The sequence below is a fragment of the Ranitomeya imitator genome, chromosome 5, assembly GCF_032444005.1.
Source record: "Ranitomeya imitator isolate aRanImi1 chromosome 5, aRanImi1.pri, whole genome shotgun sequence".
NCBI classification, from domain to species: domain Eukaryota; kingdom Metazoa; phylum Chordata; class Amphibia; order Anura; family Dendrobatidae; genus Ranitomeya; species Ranitomeya imitator.
In genome coordinates, this window is record NC_091286.1 from 361,187,313 (window position 1) to 361,211,071 (window position 23,759).

Sequence of the window (23,759 nt, forward strand, 5' to 3'; positions counted from 1 at the left end):
CTTTTACCATTGGGAAAATAAAAAAATTGTTGCTGAAAAATCATTTTTGTGACTAAAAAGTTAAATGTTCATTTTTTCCTTCCATGTTGCTTCTGCTGCTGTGAAGCACCTGAAGGGTTAATAAACTTCTTGAATGTGGTTTTGAGCACCTTGAGGGGTGCAGTTTTTAGAATGGTGTCACTTTTGGGTATTTTCAGCCATATAGACCCCTCAAACTGACTTCAAATGTGAGGTGGTCCCTAAAAAAATGGTTTTGTAAATTTCGTTGTAAAAATGAGAAATCGCTGGTCAAATTTTAACCCTTCTAACTTCCTAGCAAAAAAAAATTTTGTTTCCAAAATTGTGCTGATGTAAAGTAGACGTGTGGGAAATGTTATTTATTAACTATTTTGTGTCACATAACTCTCTGGTTTAACAGAATAAAAATTCAAAATGTGAAAATTGCGAAATTTTCAAAATTTTCGCCAAATTTCTGTTTTTATCACAAATAAACACAGAATTTATTGACCTAAATTTACCACTAACATGAAGCCCAATATGTCACGAAAAAACAATCTCAGAACCGCTAGGATCCATTGAAGCGTTCCTGAGTGTTCTAAAGGGACACTGGTCAGAATTGCAAAAAACGGCAAGGTCTTTAAGGTCAAAATAGGCTGGGTCATGAAGGGGTTAAATATCAGAAAGGAGTGGTGTGGCACGAGTGCAATAGGTTTGCCATCACTGATATCTATCTATATAATCATCTAGGAGTCAGTTCCGTCTGTTTGTCTGTCTGTCACGGAAATCCATAGTAAATATAGGTAAACTGACTGAACAGCAATCTAGTCTGAACTGGTGCATAACCAAAAAAGACTTACATAGCAAATAGATCAATGGCTGCACTCAACTGTACTAATGCAAGGAAATGTGCAATACATGAAATGTGAATAGCATAATGGCTTGTGAAATCTATGAAAAACACATGACATGAGATGCTTAGCACAAGATTTACATAGTTACATAGTTATTAAGGTTGAAGGAAGACTTTAAGTTCATCTAGTTCAACCCATAGCCTAACCTAACATGCCCTAACATGTTGATCCAGAGGAAGGCAAAAAAAACCATATGGCAAAGAGTAAGCTCCACATTGGGGAAAAAAATTCCTTCCCGACTCCACATACGGCAATCAGACTAGTTCCCTGGATCAACGCCCTATCAAGGAATCTAGTGTATATACCCTGTAACATTATACTTTTCCAGAAAGGTATCCAGTCCCCTCTTAAATTTAAGTAATGAATCACTCATTACAACATCATATGGCAGAGAGTTCCATAATCTCACTGCTCTTACAGTAAAGAATCCGAGTCGAACTAGTGACTTGTATAGAGGTAAAATTATGTTCTCCTCATGTGCATCTATGCCTCTTTTAATGCATCCCATTATTTTATTTGCCTTAGTAGCAGCTGCCTGACACTGGCCACTGAATATGAGTTTGTCATCCACCCATACACTCAGGTCTTTTTCATTGACGGTTTTGCCCAGAGTTTTAGAATTAAGCACATAGTTATACATCTTATTACTTCTACCAAAGTGCATGACCTTACATTTATCCCCATTAAAGCTCATTTGCCTTTTATCAGCCCAAACTTCGAGTTTACATAAATCATCCTGTAATATTAACTTGTCCTCCCCTGTATTGATTACCCTGCAGAGTTTAGTGTCATCTGCAAATATTGAAATTCTACTCTGAATGCCCCCTACAAGGTCATTAATAAATACAGTTAGGGCCAGAAATATTTGGACAGTGACACAATTTTCGCGAGTTGGGCTCTGCATGCCACCACATTGGATTTGAAATGAAACCTCTACAACAGAATTCAAGTGCAGATTGTAACGTTTAATTTGAAGAGTTGAACAAAAATATCTGATAGAAAATGTAGGAATTGTACACATTTCTTTACAAACACTCCACATTTTAGGAGGTCAAAAGTAATTGGACAAATAAACATAACCCAAACAAAATATTTTTATTTTCAATATTTTGTTGCAAATCCTTTGGAGGCAATCACTGCCTTAAGTCTGGAACCCATGGACATCACCAAACGCTGGGTTTCCTCCTTCTTAATGCTTTGCCAGGCCTTTACAGCCGCAGCCTTCAGGTCTTGCTTGTTTGTGGGTCTTTCCGTCTTAAGTCTGGATTTGAGCAAGTGAAATGCATGCTCAATTGGGTTTAGATCTGGAGATTGACTTGGCCATTGCAGAATGTTCCACTTTTTGGCACTCATGAACTCCTGGGTAGCTTTGGCTGTATGCTTGGGGTCATTGTCCATCTGTACTATGAAGCGCCGTCCAATTAACTTTGCAGCATTTGGCTGAATCTGGGCTGAAAGTATATCCCGGTACACTTCAGAATTCATCCGGCTACTCTTGTCTGCTCTTATGGCATCAATAAACACAAGTGACCCAGTGCCATTGAAAGCCATGCATGCCCATGCCATCACGTTGCCTCCACCATGTTTTACAGAGGATGTGGTGTGCCTTGGATCATGTGCCGTTCCCTTTCTTCTCCAAACTTTTTTCTTCCCATCATTCTGGTACAGGTTGATCTTTGTCTCATCTGTCCATAGAATACTTTTCCAGAACTGAGCTGGCTTCTTGAGGTGTTTTTCTGCAAATTTAACTCTGGCCTGTCTATTTTTGGTATTGATGAATGGTTTGCATCTAGATGTGAACCCTTTGTATTTACTGTCATGGAGTCTTCTCTTTACTGTTGACTTAGAGACAGATACACCTACTTCACTGAGAGTGTTCTGGACTTCAGTTGATGTTGTGAACGGGTTCTTCTTCACCAAATTAAGTATGCGGCGATCATCCACCACTGTTGTCATCCGTGGACGCCCAGGCCTTTTTGAGTTCCCAAGCTCACCAGTCAATTCATTTTTTCTCAGAATGTACCCAACTGTTGATTTTGCTACTCCAAGCATGTCTGCTATCTCTCTGATGGATTTTTTCTTTTTTTTCAGCCTCAGGATGTTCTGCTTCACCTCAATTGAGAGTTCCTTTGACCGCATGTTGTCTGCTCACTACAACAGCTTCCAAATGCAAAACCACACACCTGGAATCCACCCCTGACCTTTTAACTACTTCATTGATTACAGGTTAACGAGGGAGACGCCTTCAGAGTTAATTGCAGCCCTTAGAGTCCATTGTCCAATTACTTTTGGTCCCTTGAAAAAGAGGACGCTATGCATTACAGAGCTATGATTCCTAAACCCTTTCTCCGATTTGGATGTGGAAACTATCATATTGCAGCTGGGAGTGTGCACTTTCAGCCCATATTATATATAAAATTGTATTTCTGAACATGTTTTTGTAAACAGCTAAAATAACAAAACTTGTGTCACTGTCCAAATATTTCTGGCCCTAACTGTATGTTAAAAAGAAGAGGGCCCAATACTGACCCTTGTGGTACCCCACTGCTAACCGCGACCCAGTCCGAGTGTGTTCCATTAATTACCACCCTTTGTTTCCTATCCCTGAGCCAGCTCTCAACCCACTTACACATATTTTCCCCTATCCCCATTATTTTCATTTAATGTATCAACCTTTTGTGCGGCACCGTATCAAAAGCTTTTGAAAAGTCCATATACACTACATCTACTGGGTTCCCTAGGTCCAGTCCGGAACTTACCTCTTCATAGAAGTTGATCAAATTAGTCTGACATGAACGGTCCCTAGTAAACCCATGCTGATACTGGGTCATGAGGTTATTCCTCTTCAGATACTCCAGCATAGCATCCCTTAGAATGCCCTCCAGGATTTTACCCACAGTAGAGGTTAAGCTTACTGGCCTATAATTACCGAGTTCAGTTTTTGTCCCCTTTTTGAATATTGGCACCACATTTGCTATACGCCAGTCCTGTGGCAGAGACTCTATTATTATGGACTCTTTGAAGATTAAAAATAATGATCTATCAATGACTGTACTTAATTGCTGCAGTACTCGGGGGTGTATCCCATCCTGGCCAAAAAATGTGAGCCCATCCACCAAACGTCAAGGTAATCTCAGATCGGATGGGTCCCTGACCTGACTGCCTAGTGTGAACACTTACCTCTGGCTAATAACATGGTAAAGCCTGCATTTATAGGAAGGTCAGAACCAACTATGTACTATTTTTTCTGACTTGAATGCCCCGCCCTTCACCATGCTGTGATTTAAATTACATCCAAACACAGTTGGTTCCGACCTTCCTATAAATGCCGCAAAGCATTCTTGGGACAGGAGCGTCGCGAGGGGTATCGCTAAACGCCTGGGCTGGATCCGGGGGCCGCCAGAAGGTGAGTATATAACTATATTTTATTTTAGTTCTTTTTTTAACAGGGATATGGTGCCCACATTGCTATATACTGCATGGGCTGTGTTATATACTGCGTGGCCTGTATTATATACTATGTCTCTGTGCTATATACTACATGGGCTGTGCTATATACTACGTGTCTGTGCAATATACTATATGGCTGGGCAATATACTACGTGGCTGTGCTATATACTACGTGGTTGTGTTATATGCTACGTGGGCTGTGTTATATACTGCATGGCCTATGTTATATACTGTGTGGCCTGTGCTATATACTACGTCTGTGCTATATACTATGTGGGCTGTGCTATATACTACATGGCTGTGCAATATACTACGTGGCTGTGCAATATACTGCATGGGCTGTGTTATATACTGCATGATCTGTGTTATATACTGCGTGGCTTGTGTTATATACTACATGGGCTGTGCTATATACTACGTGGCTGTGTTATATTCTACATGGCTGTGCTATATACTATATGGCTGTGCTATATACTACGTCGCTGTGCTATATACTACGTGGCTGTGCTATATACTACGTGGCTATACAATATACTACGTGGCTGGGCAATATACTATGTGGCTGTGCTATATACTATGTGGGCTTTGCTCTATACTAGGTGGCTGGGCAATATACTACGTGGCTGTGCTATATACTACTTGGCTGTGTAATATACTATGTGGGCTGTGTTATATACTACTTGGGCTGTGTTATATACTTCATGGGCTGTGCTATATACTACTATACATATTCCAGAATACCAGATGCGTTAGAATCGAGCCACCAACTAGTATGAGATATAATTTTGGATATTGATATTAAGTTTATTGAAAGAACGGTAACCATTTAATCTATATGTCATTTAATGCTATGGCTGGTTGATATAAACTCAAGAATGATGCAGGACCCTAGAACATTTTTGCATTACAATTTTTACTGGCCCCAACATTGGAAATACAATTTGCATCATATTGCTTTTAATTTTTTCTGTGTCCAAAAACTTTTTTCCTTCTACTTTTGAAATGTGCTATTTAACTATTTATATTTGTGGATTTAATTTTCTCTGCTTTGGTTACCTTACGGATATTATGCATGATATCACATAACTGTATGCGGCTATTTTGTCTTCTGTTGTATAGTTTATTGTATATCTACTATATAATTGTCTAAGGGTCACTTCCGTCTTTCTGTCTGTCCTTCTGTCTGTCTGTCTGTCACGGATATTCATTGGTCGCAGCCTCTGTCTGTAATGGAAATCCAAGTCGCTGATTGGTCGTGGCAAAACGGCCACGACCAATCAGCGACGGGCACAGTCTGGAAGAAAATGGCCGCTCCTTACTCTCCGCAGTCAGTGCCCAGCGCCCGCATACTCCCCTCCAGTCACCGTTCACACAGGGTTAATGCTGGCGGTAACGGACCGCGTTATGCCGCGGGTAACGCACTCCGTAACCGCTGCTATTAACCCTGTTTGTCCCCAAATTTTTACTATTGATGCTGCCTATGTGGGCTGTGTTATGTACTGCGTGGGCTGTGCTATATATTACGTGGCCACTGTTATATACTGCGTGGGCAGTGTTATATACTACGTGGCTGCTATATACTGCGTGGGCAGTGTTATATACTACGTGGGTGCTATATACTACATAAGCAGTGTTATATACTATGTGGGCTGTGTGATATACTCCGTGGGCTGTGCAAAATATTATGTAGCCACTGTTATATACTGTGTGGGCAGTGTTATATACTATGTGGCTGCTATATACTGCATGGGCAGTGTTATATACTACGTGGCTGTTATATACTGTGTGGGCAGTGTTACATACTATGTGGCTGCTATATACTGCGTGGGCTGTGCTATATATTACGTGGCCAGTGTTATATACTGCATGGCCTGTGTTATATACTATGTTGACTGTGTTATATACTGCGTGGCCTCTATATACTGCGTGGGCTGTGTTATATAGTACGTAGCTGTTATATACTGCGTGGCCACTGTTATATATTGCGTGTCCTGTATTAACGCATCGGGTATTCTACAATATGTATGTATATAGCAGCCACATGGTATATAGCACAGGCCACGTAGTATTTGTCTTCTATATACTACATGGCTCCTATATACTACGTATACTCCGCAATCCCGGGCGGGACATTAGTTGTCCGGCAGTGGTTGGGAGGTGTGCTGCAATATCAGCCGGTCAGCCTCATCCCGTACCCACAGAGCAGCCTGAGCACAGCACACCACATATTGGCTGCTCCGTGCGCACAGGACCTGTGAGAAGGTCACAGGGGGGAGGAGTCAGGGGTCACATGATCGGGACCTCCGTGGATTGCAGGACTCGGCTGTGCTGGTTGCCAACTTGCCATCTATGGTGCTGCTGGATGAGGTAAGTAAGCTGCCTGTTATGTGTGAGGTCAGGAGGTGTTTACAGTGTGGATGTAGCAGAGCCATGTGTGTACGAGGTGTACGGAGCAGAGCCGTGTGTGAATGAAGTGTATGGAGCGGAGCTGTGTGTGTATGAAGTGTATGGAGCAGAGCTGAATGTCTACGAGGTGTATGAAGCGGAGCTAAATGTGTACGAGGTGTATGGAGCGGAGCCACATGTGTATGAGGTGTACGGAGCAGAGCCATGTGTGCAAAGTGTACGGAGCACAGCCGCGTGTGTAGGAGTAGCTATGTGTGGTCATTATACGGTACGAAGTATCATGTGCGGCCAATATACAGTATGGAGCATCATGTGTGGTCATTATACAGTATGGAGCATCATGTGCAGTCATTATACAGTATGGAGCATCATGTGTGGCTATTATACAGTATGGAGCATCATGTGCAGTCATTATACAGTATGGAGCATCATGTGTGGCCATTATACAGTATTGAGCATCATGTGTGGCCATTATACAGTATGGAGCACTGTGTGGCCATATTTTGTTGTTTATAATTATTCTTTATGAAACAGTGTGATCAGCAGTGCTAAATGGGTGTGGTTGGGCCGTGGATATGGGTGTGACTAGTTATGAATGGGTGTGGTCACAGGCGTGGCCTAAAATTTGCCGCGGCGTGCTGCGCGCCACAAACTTTGGCCCTCTTTCCCATCTTCAAAAGTTGGGAGGTATGTATATACTATGTGGCTGCTATATGCATACATAAATACATATTCTAGAATACCCGATGCGTTAGAATCAGGCCACCATCTAGTTGGTTAATAATAATTAAAAATCACTAGTACAGTAGATGCTGTACAAGCACTTGAGAACTTCCTATAATCCATGGAGGCTTTCAGTTTCATTTCTCGGTGAACACTCAGCCTAGGGAGGGGCACAGATTTTTAGAGGAAAGAAAGACAAACACGTTTTGCAGCATTCACATATTTAGGGGAAAGACACTAGAAATGGACGGCAGACGACAATCAGATCAACACAAAGAAATGGTGACACGACCAAAAGAGCCAAGAAGCAGGGGAGGTTCTGCTCGTAGTTCAGTTCAGTCAGGAAATGCTGCAAAAATGAAGAGAGATTCAGAGAAACCTGAAAAATATCCATCATCCGAAGTGGACAACAGAGGTGATGGACATTCAGGTGGTAGGAAAACCCTACAGAAGTCACCAACGGAAGAAAGGAGAAAGAAATATCCTACAGAAGAAAGCAATCATCCAACTATAAAATCAACCAGAAAACAAAGAGACACACCAGCAAAGAAAGAGAAAGACAGGGAAACATCACCAGAAGGTAGTAACATGATAGACCAACTTACAGACCATGTCAAGAATTCTCCAAAAGAATATAACGGATTTAGTGAAACTACACATGATAGAGCTAAGGATAAATCCTCTAAACCACTAGACAGGCCACAAAAATCAAGATATCCTAAATGTAAATCCCTTGATGAAATATGTGACAATGGACAAGTAAAAGTGGTTTCGGGAAAAAAAGTATGCGATAAAAGAAGTAAAGAAGAAACAAATGATGTTTCAATTTTAGATAAGGGAAATACAGAGCCCAAAGAAAATGATCTGAAAACTGCTAGCTCCAGAACTCCGAGGAGAATGAAGGATTTAGTTCATGGAAAATTGAGAATGAAAATGGAAGATATTTCAAAAGCAGCAGAGAAAGTCAATAAGGTTGTGAGCATTATACTGAAATCTAATGAATTCCAAGGTGATCCTCTGTTTAAGGATATAAAGAAATTATCCACTGGAAGCTACTATGAGCGCGTCAAGGTAAGATGGGACCTATTTTTAAAAGTCAGATGCAACCTGTTTCTAGCGGGAAACATATAACATGATGCTGGATTTCTGCATTGTATAAATAGTTTGCTACATAACTATGCTGTTCCACCATTAGACCATATATATCACAAATGCGGTAAATACAGAAATCAAAATAAGTCCTTATGTTAAAATGTAGATTTACCAAAAATAAATATAATTGTAAATGTAATGTAGCATTTTATGGCAGGATTAACAAAATACATTTTTTTTAAAAACTTTTAAAAAGGTATAGTGTGTGAATATTTAACCCCCTCATCCCAGCCCCTTACATGTAGTATACAATAAAAGCAGGGGTATAACTATAGTGGGTGCAGGTGTTGCAGTAGCACTCTGACACTTTATTATTATTATTATTATACATTTTTATAGCGCCATTTATTCCATGGCGCTTTACATGTGAATACGGGGCAAATATAGACAAATACATTAAACATGAGCAGATAACAAGGCACACGAGTACATAAGGAGGGAGGACCCTGCCCGCGAGGGCTCACAGTCTGCAGGGAGATTGCCTTGTGCAGGCATGTACTATGGAGGACAGAGAGTGAACTTCAATCCAATATTGCAGCCAGCATGCAGCCAGCGGGTAAGGAAAGGGTGAATCAAAAACCCAAAAACCCCGCCTCCATGGCTGAAGATTGTTCCCTCCAAATTCAGGTGACAGTGTCCCTTTAAAGACCCTTGATAGTTGGGGGCGCTGTTGGAGATTGTCAATTGGAGCCCACAGGCGTCAAGTTATGCTACTGCATGGAAGCTATGAAGCTGTGTGGTGCATAGGCTATAGCGTCAGATTTAGGTGGGGGGATTAAGGGAGTATTGGTGGAGCAGTGATCAGGGAAGTCTATGGCTGAATCAAAAGCAGGTAGTGGGGGGAAGGGACCGTGGGCTGAATGAGCAGCAGTTAGGTATAGTAATCAAATGTCAGGAGAGAATCACAGTCAAGGGAACGGCCATCTTGAGGTTAGCAGCTGAACGTGCTGTATTCTAATGTGACATGTTCCCAGATTCCAGGCTGGTTGCTAGGCAGTGACTGAGGCTACAGAGTAAAGCACAACATGTAAGGCTACTTTCACACTAGCGTCGGTACGGGCCCGTCGCAGTGCGTCGGGCCGACATACCGACCCATGCTGTGAAGTAAAAGCACAACGGAGGTAGCGGATGCAGTTTTACAACGCATCCGCTGCCCCATTGTAAGGTCCGGGGAGGAGGGGGCGGAGTTCCGGCCGCACATGCGCGGTTGGAAAAAGCGGACCTGACGGACAAAAAACGTTGCAAGCAACATTTTTTGTCCCGACGGACTGCAAAAACACGTTGCATCCATCGCACAACAGATGCAACGTATGGCAAACCGTCGAAATGCGTCGTTAATGAAAGTCTATGGAGAAAAAAACGCATCCTGCAGGCAACTTTGCAGGATGCGTTTTTTCTCCAAAACGACGCATTGTGACGTGCGTCGAACGACGCTAGTGTGAAAGTAGCCTAAGACCGATATCAGCTTACTCTCTGGCAATCTGGTAAACCAGTTTACATGAGAGTGGTCGTTTATAAAAGGTCACATTTATAGTAACACATAGTGTATATAGATGAATATGTTATATAAGACCTTCTGGCTAACACAGTGCAAGTGTGTTTTTATATACCGGTATTTATATACTAGCTATTGAATCCGTTCTACGCCCGGGTGGCGAGCATTTATATTGGTATATGGTCTCCATCCTGGCATGTGCTGCTCCATCCTGCGTCCCCATCCTGTCATGCACTGCTCCCATCCTGCGTCCCCATCCTGTCTTGTGCTGCTCCATCCTGCGTCCCCATCCTGTCATGCGCTGCTCCCATCCTGCGTCCCCATCCTGTCTTGTGCTGCTCCCATCCTGCGTCCCCATCCTGTCATGCGCTGCTCCCATCCTGCGTCCCCATCCTGTCATGTGCTGCTCCATCCTGCGTCCCCATATGGTCATGTGCTGCATCCATCCTGCGCCCCCATCCTGTCATGTGCTGCTCCCATCCTGCGTCCCCATCCTGTCATGCGCTGCTCCCATCCTGCGTCCCCATCCTGTCATGCGCTGCTCCCATCCTGCGTCCCCATCCTGTCATGCGCTGCTCCCATCATGCGTCCCCATCCTGTCATGCGCTGCTCCATCCTGCGCCCTCATTCTGACATGGGCTGCTCCCATCCTGCCACACTCAGCTCTGCTACATCTGCCACACTCTGCTCTACTACTTCTGCCACACTCTGCTCTACTACTTCTGCCACACTCAGCTCTGCTACATCTGCCACATTCTGCTCTGCTACATCTGCCACATTCTGGTCTGCTACGTTTGCCACACTCTGCTCTGCTACATCTGCCACACCCTGCCTGCTACATCTGCCACACTCTGCTCTGACCCGCTCGGCCCCACTGCCTCTGACCCGCTCGGCGCCGAGTGCTGGGGGGCCTGAGCAGGCGGGACACCGGCGCGCTGTGGGGGTCAGGTGCCGGTATCGCCGCCAGCTCAGGCCCCTCAGCACTTACTATATTCACCTGTCCTCCGTTCCACCGCTGCGCGCCGCTATCTTCCCGGTCCTCTGGCTGTGACTGTTCAGTCAGAGGGCGGCGCCGGCACGCATTAAGCGCGTCATCGCGCCCTCTGAACTGAAGGTCACAGGCCGAGGACCGGGAAGATGGCGGCGCGCAGCGGTGGAACGGGACAGGTGAATATAGCTCATACTCACCCTCCTGGTGGTCCCTGACTCTCCGGTGGAGATCGCGGTGTGCGTTCAGTGTTAACGCATACCGCGATCTCCCGGGAGCGTCACTCTGTGAGGCCCAGACTGCGCCGGCGCTTGCGCAGTCTATAAAGGCTTCGTACAGAGTGACGCTCCCAGCGGTATATTATAGATATATTTGCATATATTTTTATTTTTGTGCCGGGGGAGTACAAAGATATCATAGGATTCTAAAGCCAAAGTTCTAATTGTCCCTCCCCCTACATCCTCTATAAAAATATTAAAAAATGGTGTGGTCAAAGCACATAGGTGCATTTGCAGGGCATACCTGACTACTTTAACCCCTTCACTCCCAAGCCCGTTTTCACCTTCCTGACCAGGCCAATTTTTTTCAATTCTGACCACTGTCATTTTATGTGATAATAACTCTAGAACGCTTCAATGGATCCTGCTGATTCTGAGACTGTTTTTTTCCATGACATATTGTACTTCATAATAGTGGTAAAATTTGTTCAATATGACTTGCGCTTATTTGTGAAAATATTGTGACCCCCGGCTTCAGCCGTCTCTGATGTCTGGTGATGTCACGTCAACTTCCGGAATTGTTAGCTGACTCGGCATCACCGAGGCGGGACACAGTCTCCCTGAGTAACTGGGCTGTGGGCAGAGCTTCACCACATGTCACAGCTCAGCATCGTGCAGGTTCTCTCCCCCACTGCTTTGATTAACAGAGCTAAGTAAGCCCTCTATGATATATTATACATACTGAACAAAAGTATAAACAACACTTGTTTCTGCTCCTATTTTTCATGAGCTGAACTCAGAGATCTAAGACTTTTTCTATGTACTGTATACAAAAGGCTTTTTTCTCTCAAATACTGTTCACAAACTTGTGTAAATCTTTGTTAGGGCTCATACTCAATTGTGCGAGAAACGGACGAGTGCAATCCGATAAAAAAAAAATCGGATTGCACTCGGACCAATGTTATTCAATGGGTTACATCTCCTCTATGATTTTTTTTGCATGCTGCGATTTTCTGCGTATCTTGGACGAGACTCGCCAATGCAAGTCAATGGGTGCGAGAAAAAAATTGCACGGCATATGGATCATCCGTATGCCGTCCCTTTTATACAGATACCTTACCATTCTGTGGCATAGAACACTGTAAATGGTCCTGTAAATGATTGTAGAAAAATAGTTGCAGAGAAAAAAACACATTGTATACGCATGTCATACGGATGTCATACAGATGCTATGTGAGAAAAATCGCATTGTACTCACATGACACTTGCATGACACTCGTCCGTTTTCTTTGGTCCAGATTACGAACCATTTTTTTTCTCGCAAGTGGGTATGAGCCCTTAGTGAACACTTCTCATTTGCCGAGATAATCCATCCACCTCACTGGTCTGACATATCCAGATGTTGGTCAGACAGCATGATTATTGCACAGGTGTGCCTTAGGCTGGCCACAATAAAAGGCCGCTCTAAATGTACTGGTACAGTACCTGAGGCCGCTCCACATGACCCCTGGTTAAAGGGGTTGTCTCAACAACATTTTTAGTTACAACTGTTATTTTATTTACATTTTTCTCAAGAACAAGTGGTTTTCAAATTATGTTTTTTTATAGTAATAATAATTTTTATTTATATAGCGCCAACATATTTTGCAGCGCTTTACAGTTTTGCACACATTATCACTGTCCCCGATGGGGCTCACAATCTAAATTCCTTATCGGTATGTCTTTGGAATGTGGGAGGAAACCGGAGAACCCGGAGGAAACCTACACAAACACGGGGAGAACATACAAACTCCTTGCAGAGGTTGTCCTTGGTGGAATTTGAACCCAGGACTCCAGCGCTGCAGTGCTAACCACTGAGCCACCATGATGCCCCTTGTGTGTATTCATGCGGTACAGAAGAGTGGCTGAGCATGCACAGTGTTAATGATTTCCTATTGCAAGTGTGGCGCCCCAGGGTCTTGGTCGTCACAGTAACATTGCTTTCCTTATGGGGAGAGTGATGTTACGCTTGAAGGCAAGGAAGGATAACTTTCACCAGGTAAACACAAGCATGCAACATGTTCACACTCCAGGCCACCAGGGGGAGCTTTTGATCCTATTTACTAGGTGACTCCCCATATATATGGTAGTTTTGGAGGGACAGTTAGTCAGTTAGTGCCTGACAGCAGGCTGGAGCAGTCTGAGGCAGGAAGAACGCATGAGGGGCCGTGCAGCCACGACATAGTGCTGCAGCTCCTGGACAGAGACAACACTGAAAGCAGAACATATTACAGTGAGCGTGTAGGAGAGCGAAGCACAGGTGTGGACACCAGGGGGAGGACAGCAGTGAGCAGACTGTCTCCCTGGCAAAGTGCAGACATCGGTAGCTGGACCACCGAGGTTGTAAGGGACTCTAAGACTTACAGCAGAGACCGGCAGGACAGCTGAACTGCAAGTTACCTGTCCGCCACACACACCTGAGACACAGTAACACATAGAGCCCGAGGCGTGCTAGAGTCGCTGTAAAAAGGCTTGAGTCCTATCCTATATGGGGGACAGAGAGAAGAACTGTGAGGACCTTATCTGAAGCCATAGGCAGTAAGGGACTACAACACCACCGCGCTAGAGGAAGGCTTTTAACTCCACCTGGTAAAGGGAACTCTGAATTCACTTCCAAGCCGGCCGGACCCTGCCTGCCCTGTGATCTGGTACCCTTGGCTGTGGCTGCCTGAAGTCTTCAGTAAACCAGGTAAAGAGACTGCAAATCTGTGTCCTCGTTCCTTACTGCACCATTCACCATCTTCCATCTACACGCCGGGAGCCCTGGGGATATACTTCACCTGTGGGAAGGTATACCATCTAGCTGCCATAACAATACCCCGGAGGACCCCTTAAAGCAGCGTCGGTTACCTTGACCGAATACCACAGGTGGCATCACGAGCATAAACTTTATTCAATCTCCCCTTTTACATGGGCGCCCAGAGCCACGGACTGGGTCGCCACTGTGACATCCCCCTGTGAACACCAGACCCGGTACCGGGTACCCCATGGCCCTGGCGGGCGACTCACAAGTACTGTCTAAAGCTGGCACGATGGCCGGAGCACACACAATCACGTTTTTAGTGTCCCTGCGCTTTTCCAATGTTGATGCAGAATTAGAGAGAGCTGAGTTTGGTCCATACAGTTTCCTATGTTACAGAATTGTAATGTATCCATAATAATCAGATGCCATACTAATGTTCCGTATGGCATCTGATTTCTTTCTCACACCCATCCGATTACAGATGCAATTTTTTCTCATGCTGAATACAGCTGAGAAAAAATATCTGCAGTGCCTCAATAATTAACATTGGTCCGAGTGCAATACCTTTTGTAATCAGATTGCACCCATCCGGTCATGTGAATGAACCCTAAAGACATCTAAAAATAGGGCGTGCTAAAACACATCAGCAACAAAACCAGGCATTCTTGCACAGGCTTTAGGAATCAAACAAATCCTTTGATGAGTAGTCAAACTTTTTTTTTAATGTGCCAGTCAATTTATTCTTTATTAACATAAGTGGAAAAAAACAGCATTAAAATATAGCAACAATTTTCCAGGTGTATGGCTACCTGATCCCGTTACTGTACAGTACTGTTTGCAATTGGAGAGGGTCATTGATAAAACAATAATGAAGCTAAAAGGAAACAACTGCAATCAGTGCATTGCTATCATCCCACCATAGATGCACAAGGCAAATGTAAAGAGACATAAGTATGATGATCTCAGTGCTCTGTTATTGAGGTAATCTTGTTACAATATTTCAAGAAAAACATGATTTTATTATTATAACTTTTCCAGGAGAAGTAGTTACCACGTTGAAGAGAGTATTGTAGGGCATCATTTTAATGACTGTTTATGCCTTAGACTGCCTTCAAAAATCTGACATTGATGGTCTGGTCTCCTGACTTAGGCCGGCTTCACACTTGCGAGTTTTACGGACGTAAGAGCGCAGAAACTACGTCCGTAAAACTCGCAAAAAATACGGCACAATTATTCTCTATGCCCCTGCTCCTATCTGCCGTATTTTACTGATCAGTATTATACGGCTTTCTACGGCCGTACAAAATCGCAGCATGCTGCGTTTGTCACCGTACTGCGCAAGAAATACGCCAATGAAAGTCTATGGAAGCGTGAAAAATACGGATTTCACACGGACAAGCAGTGTGACTTGCGAGAAATACGCAGCGCTGTTAGAGAGAAAAGCCGGTAATTCAGTGCGGTGTACAGTAAAATCACACTGACAGCTTACAGTAGAATAGGTAGAATAAATGTGTACACATAGAATAGGTATATATATATATATATGTCAGTGAGACACATATATGTATATATATTAATATTTATTCCAGCGCTATACAGCTTGAAAGCCGGTAATTCAATTACCGGCTTTTTCTTTCTCCTTCCTAAAACCCGACATGATTTGAGACATGGTTTACATACAGTAAACCATGTCTTCTCTCCATTTTTTTTGCAGATTCCACACTACTAATGTCAGTAGTGTGTATCTGCAAAATTTGGCCGTTCTAGCTCTTAAAATAAAGGGTTAAATGGCGGAAAAAATTGGCGTGGGCTCCCGCGCAATTTTCTCCGCCAGAGTAGTAAAGCCAGTGACTGAGGGCAGATATTAATAGCCTGGAGAGGGTCCATGGTTATTGGCCCCCCCCTGGCTAAAAATATCTGCCCCCAGCCACCCCAGAAAAGGCACATCTGGAAGATGCGCCTATTCTGGCACTTGGCCACTCTCTTCCCATTCCCGTGTAGCGGTGGGATATGGGGTAATGAAGGGTTAATGCCACCTTGCTATTGTAAGGTGACATTAAGCCTAATTAATAATGGAGAGGCGTCAATTATGACACCTATCCATTATTAATCCAACTGAATGAAAGGGTTAAATAAAACACAAACACATTATTTAAAATTATTTTAATGAAATAAAAACAATGGTTGTTGGAGTATTTTATTCTACGGCCAATCCAGTCACTGAAGACCCTCGTTCTGTGAAAGAAAAAACATAATAAACCAACAATATACTTACCCTCCGCAGATCTGTAACGTCCAACGATGTAAATCCTTCTGAAGGGGTTAAAACATTTTGCAGCAAGGAGCTTTGCTAATGCAGGCTGCTCCTCGCTGCAAAACCCCGGGGAATGAGTCTAAATATAGATCAATGAGCTATATTTAGCTTCATTTGCGGTGAGGCGCCCTCTGCTGGATGTTCATAGATCGTGGGAAATTTCCTAGAAAGCTCCCAGGCTTTCTAGGCAAGTTCCCACGATCTATGAACATCCAGCAGAGGGCGCCTCACCGCAAATGAAGCTAAATATAGCTCATTGATCTATATTTAGACTCATTCCCCGGGGTTTTGCAGCGAGGAGCAGCCTGCATTAGCAAAGCTCCTTGCTGCAAAATGTTTTAACCCCTTCAGAAGGATTTACATCGTTGGACGTTACAGATCTGCGGAGGATAAGTATATTGTTGGTTTATTATGTTTTTTCTTTCACAGAACGAGGGTCTTCAGTGACTGGATTGGCCGTAGAATAAAATACTCCAACAACCATTGTTTTTATTTCATTAAAATAATTTTAAATAATGTGTTTGTGTTTTATTTAACCCTTTCATTCAGTTGGATTAATAATGGATAGGTGTCATAATTGACGCCTCTCCATTATTAATTAGGCTTAATGTCACCTTACAATAGCAAGGTGGCATTAACCCTTCATTACCCCATATCCCACCGCTACACGGGAATGGGAAGAGAGTGGCCAAGTGCCAGAATAGGCGCATCTTCCAGATGTGCCTTTTCTGGGGTGGCTGGGGGCAGATATTTTTAGCCAGGGGGGGGCCAATAACCATGGACCCTCTCCAGGCTATTAATATCTGCCCTCAGTCACTGGCTTTACTACTCTGGCGGAGAAAATTGCGCGGGAGCCCACGCCAATTTTTTCCGCCATTTAACCCTTTATTTTAAGAGCTAGAACGGCCAAATTTTGCAGATACACTCTACTGACATTAGTAGTGTGGAATCTGCAAAAAAAAAGGAGAGAAGACATGGTTTACTGTATGTAAACCATGTCTCAAATCATGTCGGGTTTTAGGAAGGAGAAAGTTAAAGCTGGTAATTGAATTACCGGCTTTCAAGCTGTATAGCGCTGGAAAAAATATTAATATATATACATATATGTGTCTAATGACATATATATATATTTATATATATAGACAGTATATATATATATTTTTTTCTTTTTGGGACACATGGATCATTTCTATAGCGGTATGTTGGTTTTGCAAGCCTGCGAGAAAACCACGCAGTACGGATGCCATACGGATTACATACGGAGGATGCCATGCGCAAAAAACGCTGACACACCCTGCCTACGGAGGAGCTACGGACCACTATTTTCGGGACATTTCAGCGTATTACGGCCGTAATATACGGACCGTATTTTCATACGCTGAGTGTGAAGCCGGCCTAATATTCAACAGTTTCATAGGCATACATGTGGCTGCTCAGTTCAGGTCAGGAGACACACGGCCATTTTGGGCATCCCAGTGATGTATTCGGTCCATAAATATCAGGTGTGTGAAATCAGTCTTGGGCCGGGGTCAAACTTGCGAGAAAATCGCACGAGTCTCTTGCATCAATACCCGGCACAGCTGCCGGCACTCGGACCAGAGCGCTCATCTGCATAGAAATACATGCAGCTGCACGCTCCAGTCCCGAGTACTGCCGGGTATTGAGACGCGAGACTCGTGCAATTTTCTCACATGTGTGACTCCTGCCTTAGTGTACTTTCACACTTCCGTTGGTACGGGGCCGTCGCAAACCATCGGCCCGATGTACCGACGGACGTTGTGAAAATAAATGCACAACATGGGCAGTTTTTCAATGCATCCGCTGCCCATTCTGTAGTCCGGGGAGAAGGAGGTCGAGTTTTGGCCGCGCATGCGCAGTCGAAAATGGCGGACGCGACGCACAAAAAAAGTTACATGGAACATTTTTTTGTGCCGATGGTCCGCCAAAACACGACGCATCCGTCGCACGACGGATGCAACGTGTGGCCATGCGTCGCAATGTGTCGCTAATGCAAGTCTATGGAGAAAAAACGCATCCTGCGGGCAACTTTGCAGGAAGCGTTTTTTCTCCAAAATGACAAATTGCGACGGCCGTCACACGACGCAAGTGTGAAAGTAGCCTAACTCAGATTTTGCTTTTTCCTATGACCTGACAATAATCATTATTTCATTCACAGATATCAAAGCCAAATGAATTTGATATAATGTTAGAAATCTCCGTACCATCTTACAATACAATTCTTCTGACAAACCTTGACAAGAAAGGGTCTTTCTACACATTAGCCTTTAAAGGTCGAAGTCCGCCAGCCATGGAAGAATATATCGAGGAAGGAAATATTTCAGCCAATGAAATAATGAAAAAATTTAGAGGTCTTATTAAGCAAATAATTGGCAAGGCCGGTAAGTCAAGTCTCTGTAATGTATTCCTGTATAGTCACTGTTAATCACATGATGTACATCTTTACAATATATAGTCGCAAAGAAGTTAAGAGCAAATTTATATTAGCTGTTTTTTCAGAGGTTTTTTTTTTTAAATGCATGTTTTCCTTAATTTTTCTTGCATTTTTTATGGCGGTTTTGGCATTCTAGATTTGTTTCTTGTGCATTCTGATAAAATTTAGTGTTGAAAAAAGTCCTATTTCATAGAATCAGGTTTTGGCATTAAAAAATGCAGCAAAACATGATACCTGCGTTTTTGGTGCATTTTTTTTCAGTGTTTTTATCACCACCCATTCAAGTCAATGGCTGAAAAACACTGAGAGAAGTGACATGCTTTATGTCCAAAAAATCATGCAAAGCAGAAAGTACTGGTGACAAAAAAACAATGTATGTGTGTGAGATTTCTGAAACATCATACGCTTGGCTGGTATTGTAAAAAGCAGATGAAAATTAGCATAAAAAATGCATTAAAAACGCAGCAAAATCTCCTAGTGTGAACTTAGCCTAAAATGTTTTCAGATCCTCCGAAGTTACTATACATATACTGTATGTGCATAAGTACTCACCATGTTATGTGGCATTCTGGCCACATCAGTTACAGCATGACATTGACACTTTATTATTGCATTCTTAGGCCATGTTCACACTATGCGTTTTTAACTGCGGAACCGCCGCGATTTTGCCGCTGCGGGTCCGCAGCTGTTTTCCATGCAGGGTACAGTACAATGTACCCTATGGAAAACAGGAACCGCTGTGCCCACATTGCGGAAATGCACTAAAAAAGCCGCGCTGAATAGCTGCGGTAAAAAAGAAGTACCATGTCACTTCTTTGTGCGGAACTGCAGCGGTTCTGCACCCATAGACCTCCATTGTGTGGTCAAACCCGCAGTAAAACCCGCAGACGAAAAAAATATCTGCGGGTTTTCTGCGGTTTGTGGTGCAGAACCGCTGCAGCAGGAAGTGCGTGGGCGGAGTGTGGCTGCCCCCCCGTGCCCCAATCCCACCCCCCCATGCTCCGATGCCACCCCCCGTGCTCTGACGCCCCCCCGTGCCCTCATCTCCCCCCCTTATACTTACCGGGCCTCCCGGTGTCCGTCCGGCCGTCTTCTCCCTGGGCGCCGCCATCTTCCAAAATGGCGGGCGCATGCGCAGTGCGCCCGCCGAATCTGCCGGCCGGCAGATTCGTTCCAGGCACATTTTGATCACTGTGATAACCTCACAGTGATCAAAATAAAAAAAAAGGTAAATGACTCCCCCCCCCCCCTTTATCACCCCCATAGGTAGTAACAATAATAAAATAAAGAATTTGTTTTTTTTTTCCCCACTACAGTTAGAGCTAGGGTTAGGGTTAGGGTATTTTCAGCCATTTTAACCCTAAAAAAACTTCCTAGAAAACACACAGACTCTGCAGAGAAAACTGCATAAAAAACCACACTAAAAACCGCATCAAAAAACGCATCAAAAAACGCACCAAAAACGCACCAAAAAACGCACCTGCGTTTTCTGCCAAGAGCTGTGGTTTTTAGTGCAGAAAAAACAGCAGGGAAATCAGGAACATGTGAACATGGCCTTAGTCAGTGCAGACATTCCTGAATTTAACAAATCTTAACTATGTCCTGGAAGTATTTTGCTGTGTTCCGGGACATAGTGCACCGGTGCATGCGCACTAATGGTTTTCGGCTTTGCCCACAGTTGGGCAAAGCATACTGCGCATGCGCAAGGCAAGATTGCTTTGCAAACGCGTTAACTAGGGAGGAAAGCCAATCAACGGCAAGTCAATTTCACCACCAGAATGCGGCCAGCGGGAAAAAAAGGAATACTTTTGAGAAGTATAATTTTAACCCCTTCATGACATATGACGTAAACTTACGTCATATGTCAATTCCTTGACCTTGTTGCAGGCTTGCACGCCAATCCTGGATCTTTCTCCGCACATGATGGCTGATTTAATCAGCCATCATGTGCCTCTAATAGCCGTGGTTGGAGCATAGGTCCACCCTTGGCTATTGCCCTTTTAAATCCCACTGTCAGTTTCTGACAGTACCATATATGATGCACCAGCAAGGAGGCACGTCGTTCCACGCTCACATCAGCGCATCCTTGACATGATCTTGGGGCGTCAATAGGATGTCTTGACAGCAGGGAGTCTGCTGATGAAACCCTTGCCTGTCATTACGATCCTCCTGTGAACGTTAGCCCGTGGCTGGTATTCATATGAAATCATGATTTTTGCTATACGTAGCAGTGCAGATGCACTGTTGTGTCTAGCACAGGCAATAAGACAATTGCAGCTTTCCCTAAGAGGACTAACAAATAAAGTGGAAAAAAAAGTTAAAAAAAATAAAAAAACATAACAGTTCAAATCATCCCTCTTTTGCCCCATTAAAAATACAACAATATAAAAAAAGACACATATTTGGTATCGCTGCATTTGTGAAAGTCCTATCTATCAAAATCTAGACTAAATTAATCCAATCAGTAAACAGCATAAAGAGAAAAAAATGAAAATGTCAAAATTATGGTTTTTGGGTTGCGACAACATTGCAAGGAAATGTGATCAAAACATTGTATCTACCCCAAAATTATATCTGTAAAAAGAAAAGCTCAAGGCGCAAAAAATAAGCCATCACCAAGCCCGATATCACCAATAATGAAAACATTAGAAGTCTCAGAAGATGGCAGCAAAAAAGAAAAACATTTTGCTTTCCAAATTTCCCCTAAAAATTTAATGACTTAAATAAAAGAAACTATACATCTTTGATATCTGAGTACTCATACTGACCTGGAGAATCATATTGCCAGGTCATTTTTACCATATAGTGAACATGGTAAATGTAAAAACCCAAAATCAATTTCTGAAGTTGCACTTTTTCTGCACTTTCAATGCACTTGGAAAATTTTTTTCTATTTTCCAGCACACTATGCAGAGAATGAATGGTGTTATTCAAAAGTACAACTCATCCTGCAAAATATCAATCCCTCAATACATACGGCTATGTAGATGAAAAAATAAAACAGTTATGGCTCTTGAAAGCAAAAACAACAGAAAATGACCATGTCTTGAAGGGGTTAATCAATATCTCACTGAATGAAAGAACAATTGACAACATTTCCATAAGACTGTTTCAATAAACATTTTTTTTAAGTATTGTTAATTATATAACTTTCATTACAAAATCTTTGTTTTTTCTTAAATTAGTTAATTCAAAAATGAATACATCTCACAACAGAACAACTAGATCTAGCATTCTGTATGACCTCCATGATATTTTAAGGACGGCATGCAATTAGCAAGTTGACAACATAGTGCAACACCTATATTTTTACATTCTTCAAGAACAACCTCTTTTAGATCCTGGATTCTGAATGGAGAAAGATGCTTAACTTGTCTCTTCAGAGGGCACGTGCCTAGGGCACCGGGCTGCAGGGGGCGGCACCAAGACGGGGAAGAACTTTTTTTCTTCAACCTCCCCTCCATTAGACAATCCAGGAAATCTGTTGTCTTTTTGGAGGGGTCGAGGGTCGGGCTCAGGAGCGCCCTTCCATATTCATTCAGGAAGTGGTGCTGCAACTTCCGGGGTCATAGAGGTCTCTGCATCCGAGGCAGAGCCAGCGTTAGTGGCAGGCAGACAAGGGAACTGCCTAGGGCACCCGCTCCCCCAGGGGCCCCTAGCCAGTCGCCTGCCACCAGTGCCAACTCCCCCCTGCCTGTGCCAACTGTTGCCCCCAGCCAGTGCCAACGCATTCAACTATACCGGCATCTTTGACACTGGTACAGGTCAATGCAATGATGGAGGAGAGCGTGTCAGCTGATGCTCCCTCTCCCATCATTCGCCTCTGACACTGTGGGTGTGCGATGACGTCACATCATCGCGTACCTGCTGTGTTGCTGGGCAGACTGCAGCTGCCGAGACCTGAGCAGGGAGCAGCGCGGGGCACGAGGAGAAGTGAGGTTTGTTTTTTTGTTTTTTTTATCTATCAATGAGTGCTGGACTGTGGGGCCAATCTCAGGGGGGGCTGTATTACATTCTATGGGGCGCTGTATTATATTTTATGGGGGGGCTGTATTACATTCTATGGGGTGCTGTATTATATACAGTACAGACCAAAAGTTTGGACACACCTTCTCATTTAAAGATTTTTCTCTATTTTCATGACTATGAAAATTGTACATTCACACTGAAGGCATCAAAACTATGAATTAACACATGTGGAATTATATACTTAACAAAAAGGTGTGAAACAACTGAAATTATGTCTTATATTCTACGTTCTTCAAAGTAGCCACCTTTTGCTTTGATGACTGCTTTGCACACTCTTGGCATTCTCTTGAAGAGCTTCAAGAGGTAGTCACCGGGAATGGTCTTCCAACAATTTTGAAGGAGTTCCCAGAGATGCTTAGCACTTGTTGGCCCTTTTGCCTTCACTCTGTGGTCCAGCTCACCCCAAACCATCTCAATTGGGTTCTGGTCTGGAGGCCAGGTCATCTGGCGTAGCACCCCACTACTCTCCCTCTTGGTCAAATAGCCCTTACACAGCCTGGAGGTGTGTTTGGGGTTATTGTCCTGTTGAAAAATATATGATGGTCCAACCAAACGCAAACCGGATGGAATAGCATGCTGCTGCAAGATGCTGTGGTAACCATCCTGGTTCAGTATGCCTTCAATTTTTAATAAATCCCCCAACAGTGTCACCAGCAAAGCACACCCACACCATCACACCTCCTCCTCCATGCTTCACGGTGGGAACCAGGCATGTAGAGTCCATCCGTTCACCTTTTCTGCATTGCACAAAGATATGGTGGTTGGAACCAAATATCTCAAATTTGGACTCATCAGACCAAAGCACAGATTTCCAGTGGTCTAATGTCCATTCCTTGTGT

At 43.6% G+C, this 23,759-nt stretch overlaps 1 protein-coding gene across 1 annotated transcript in view; it reads left to right on the top strand.

Moving 5' to 3' along the window:
• The first annotated feature begins 7,661 nt into the window (after window positions 1-7,661).
• Window positions 7,662-23,759, top strand: part of CGAS (cyclic GMP-AMP synthase) — a 41,059-nt gene continuing 24,961 nt past the window's right edge. Inside the window, exons 1-2 of the mRNA XM_069726565.1 lie at window positions 7,662-8,561; window positions 18,616-18,838. Coding sequence (XP_069582666.1) covers window positions 7,734-8,561; window positions 18,616-18,838 — 1,051 coding nt within the window. The 5' untranslated portion in view covers window positions 7,662-7,733. The remainder of the gene's footprint in view (window positions 8,562-18,615; window positions 18,839-23,759) is intronic.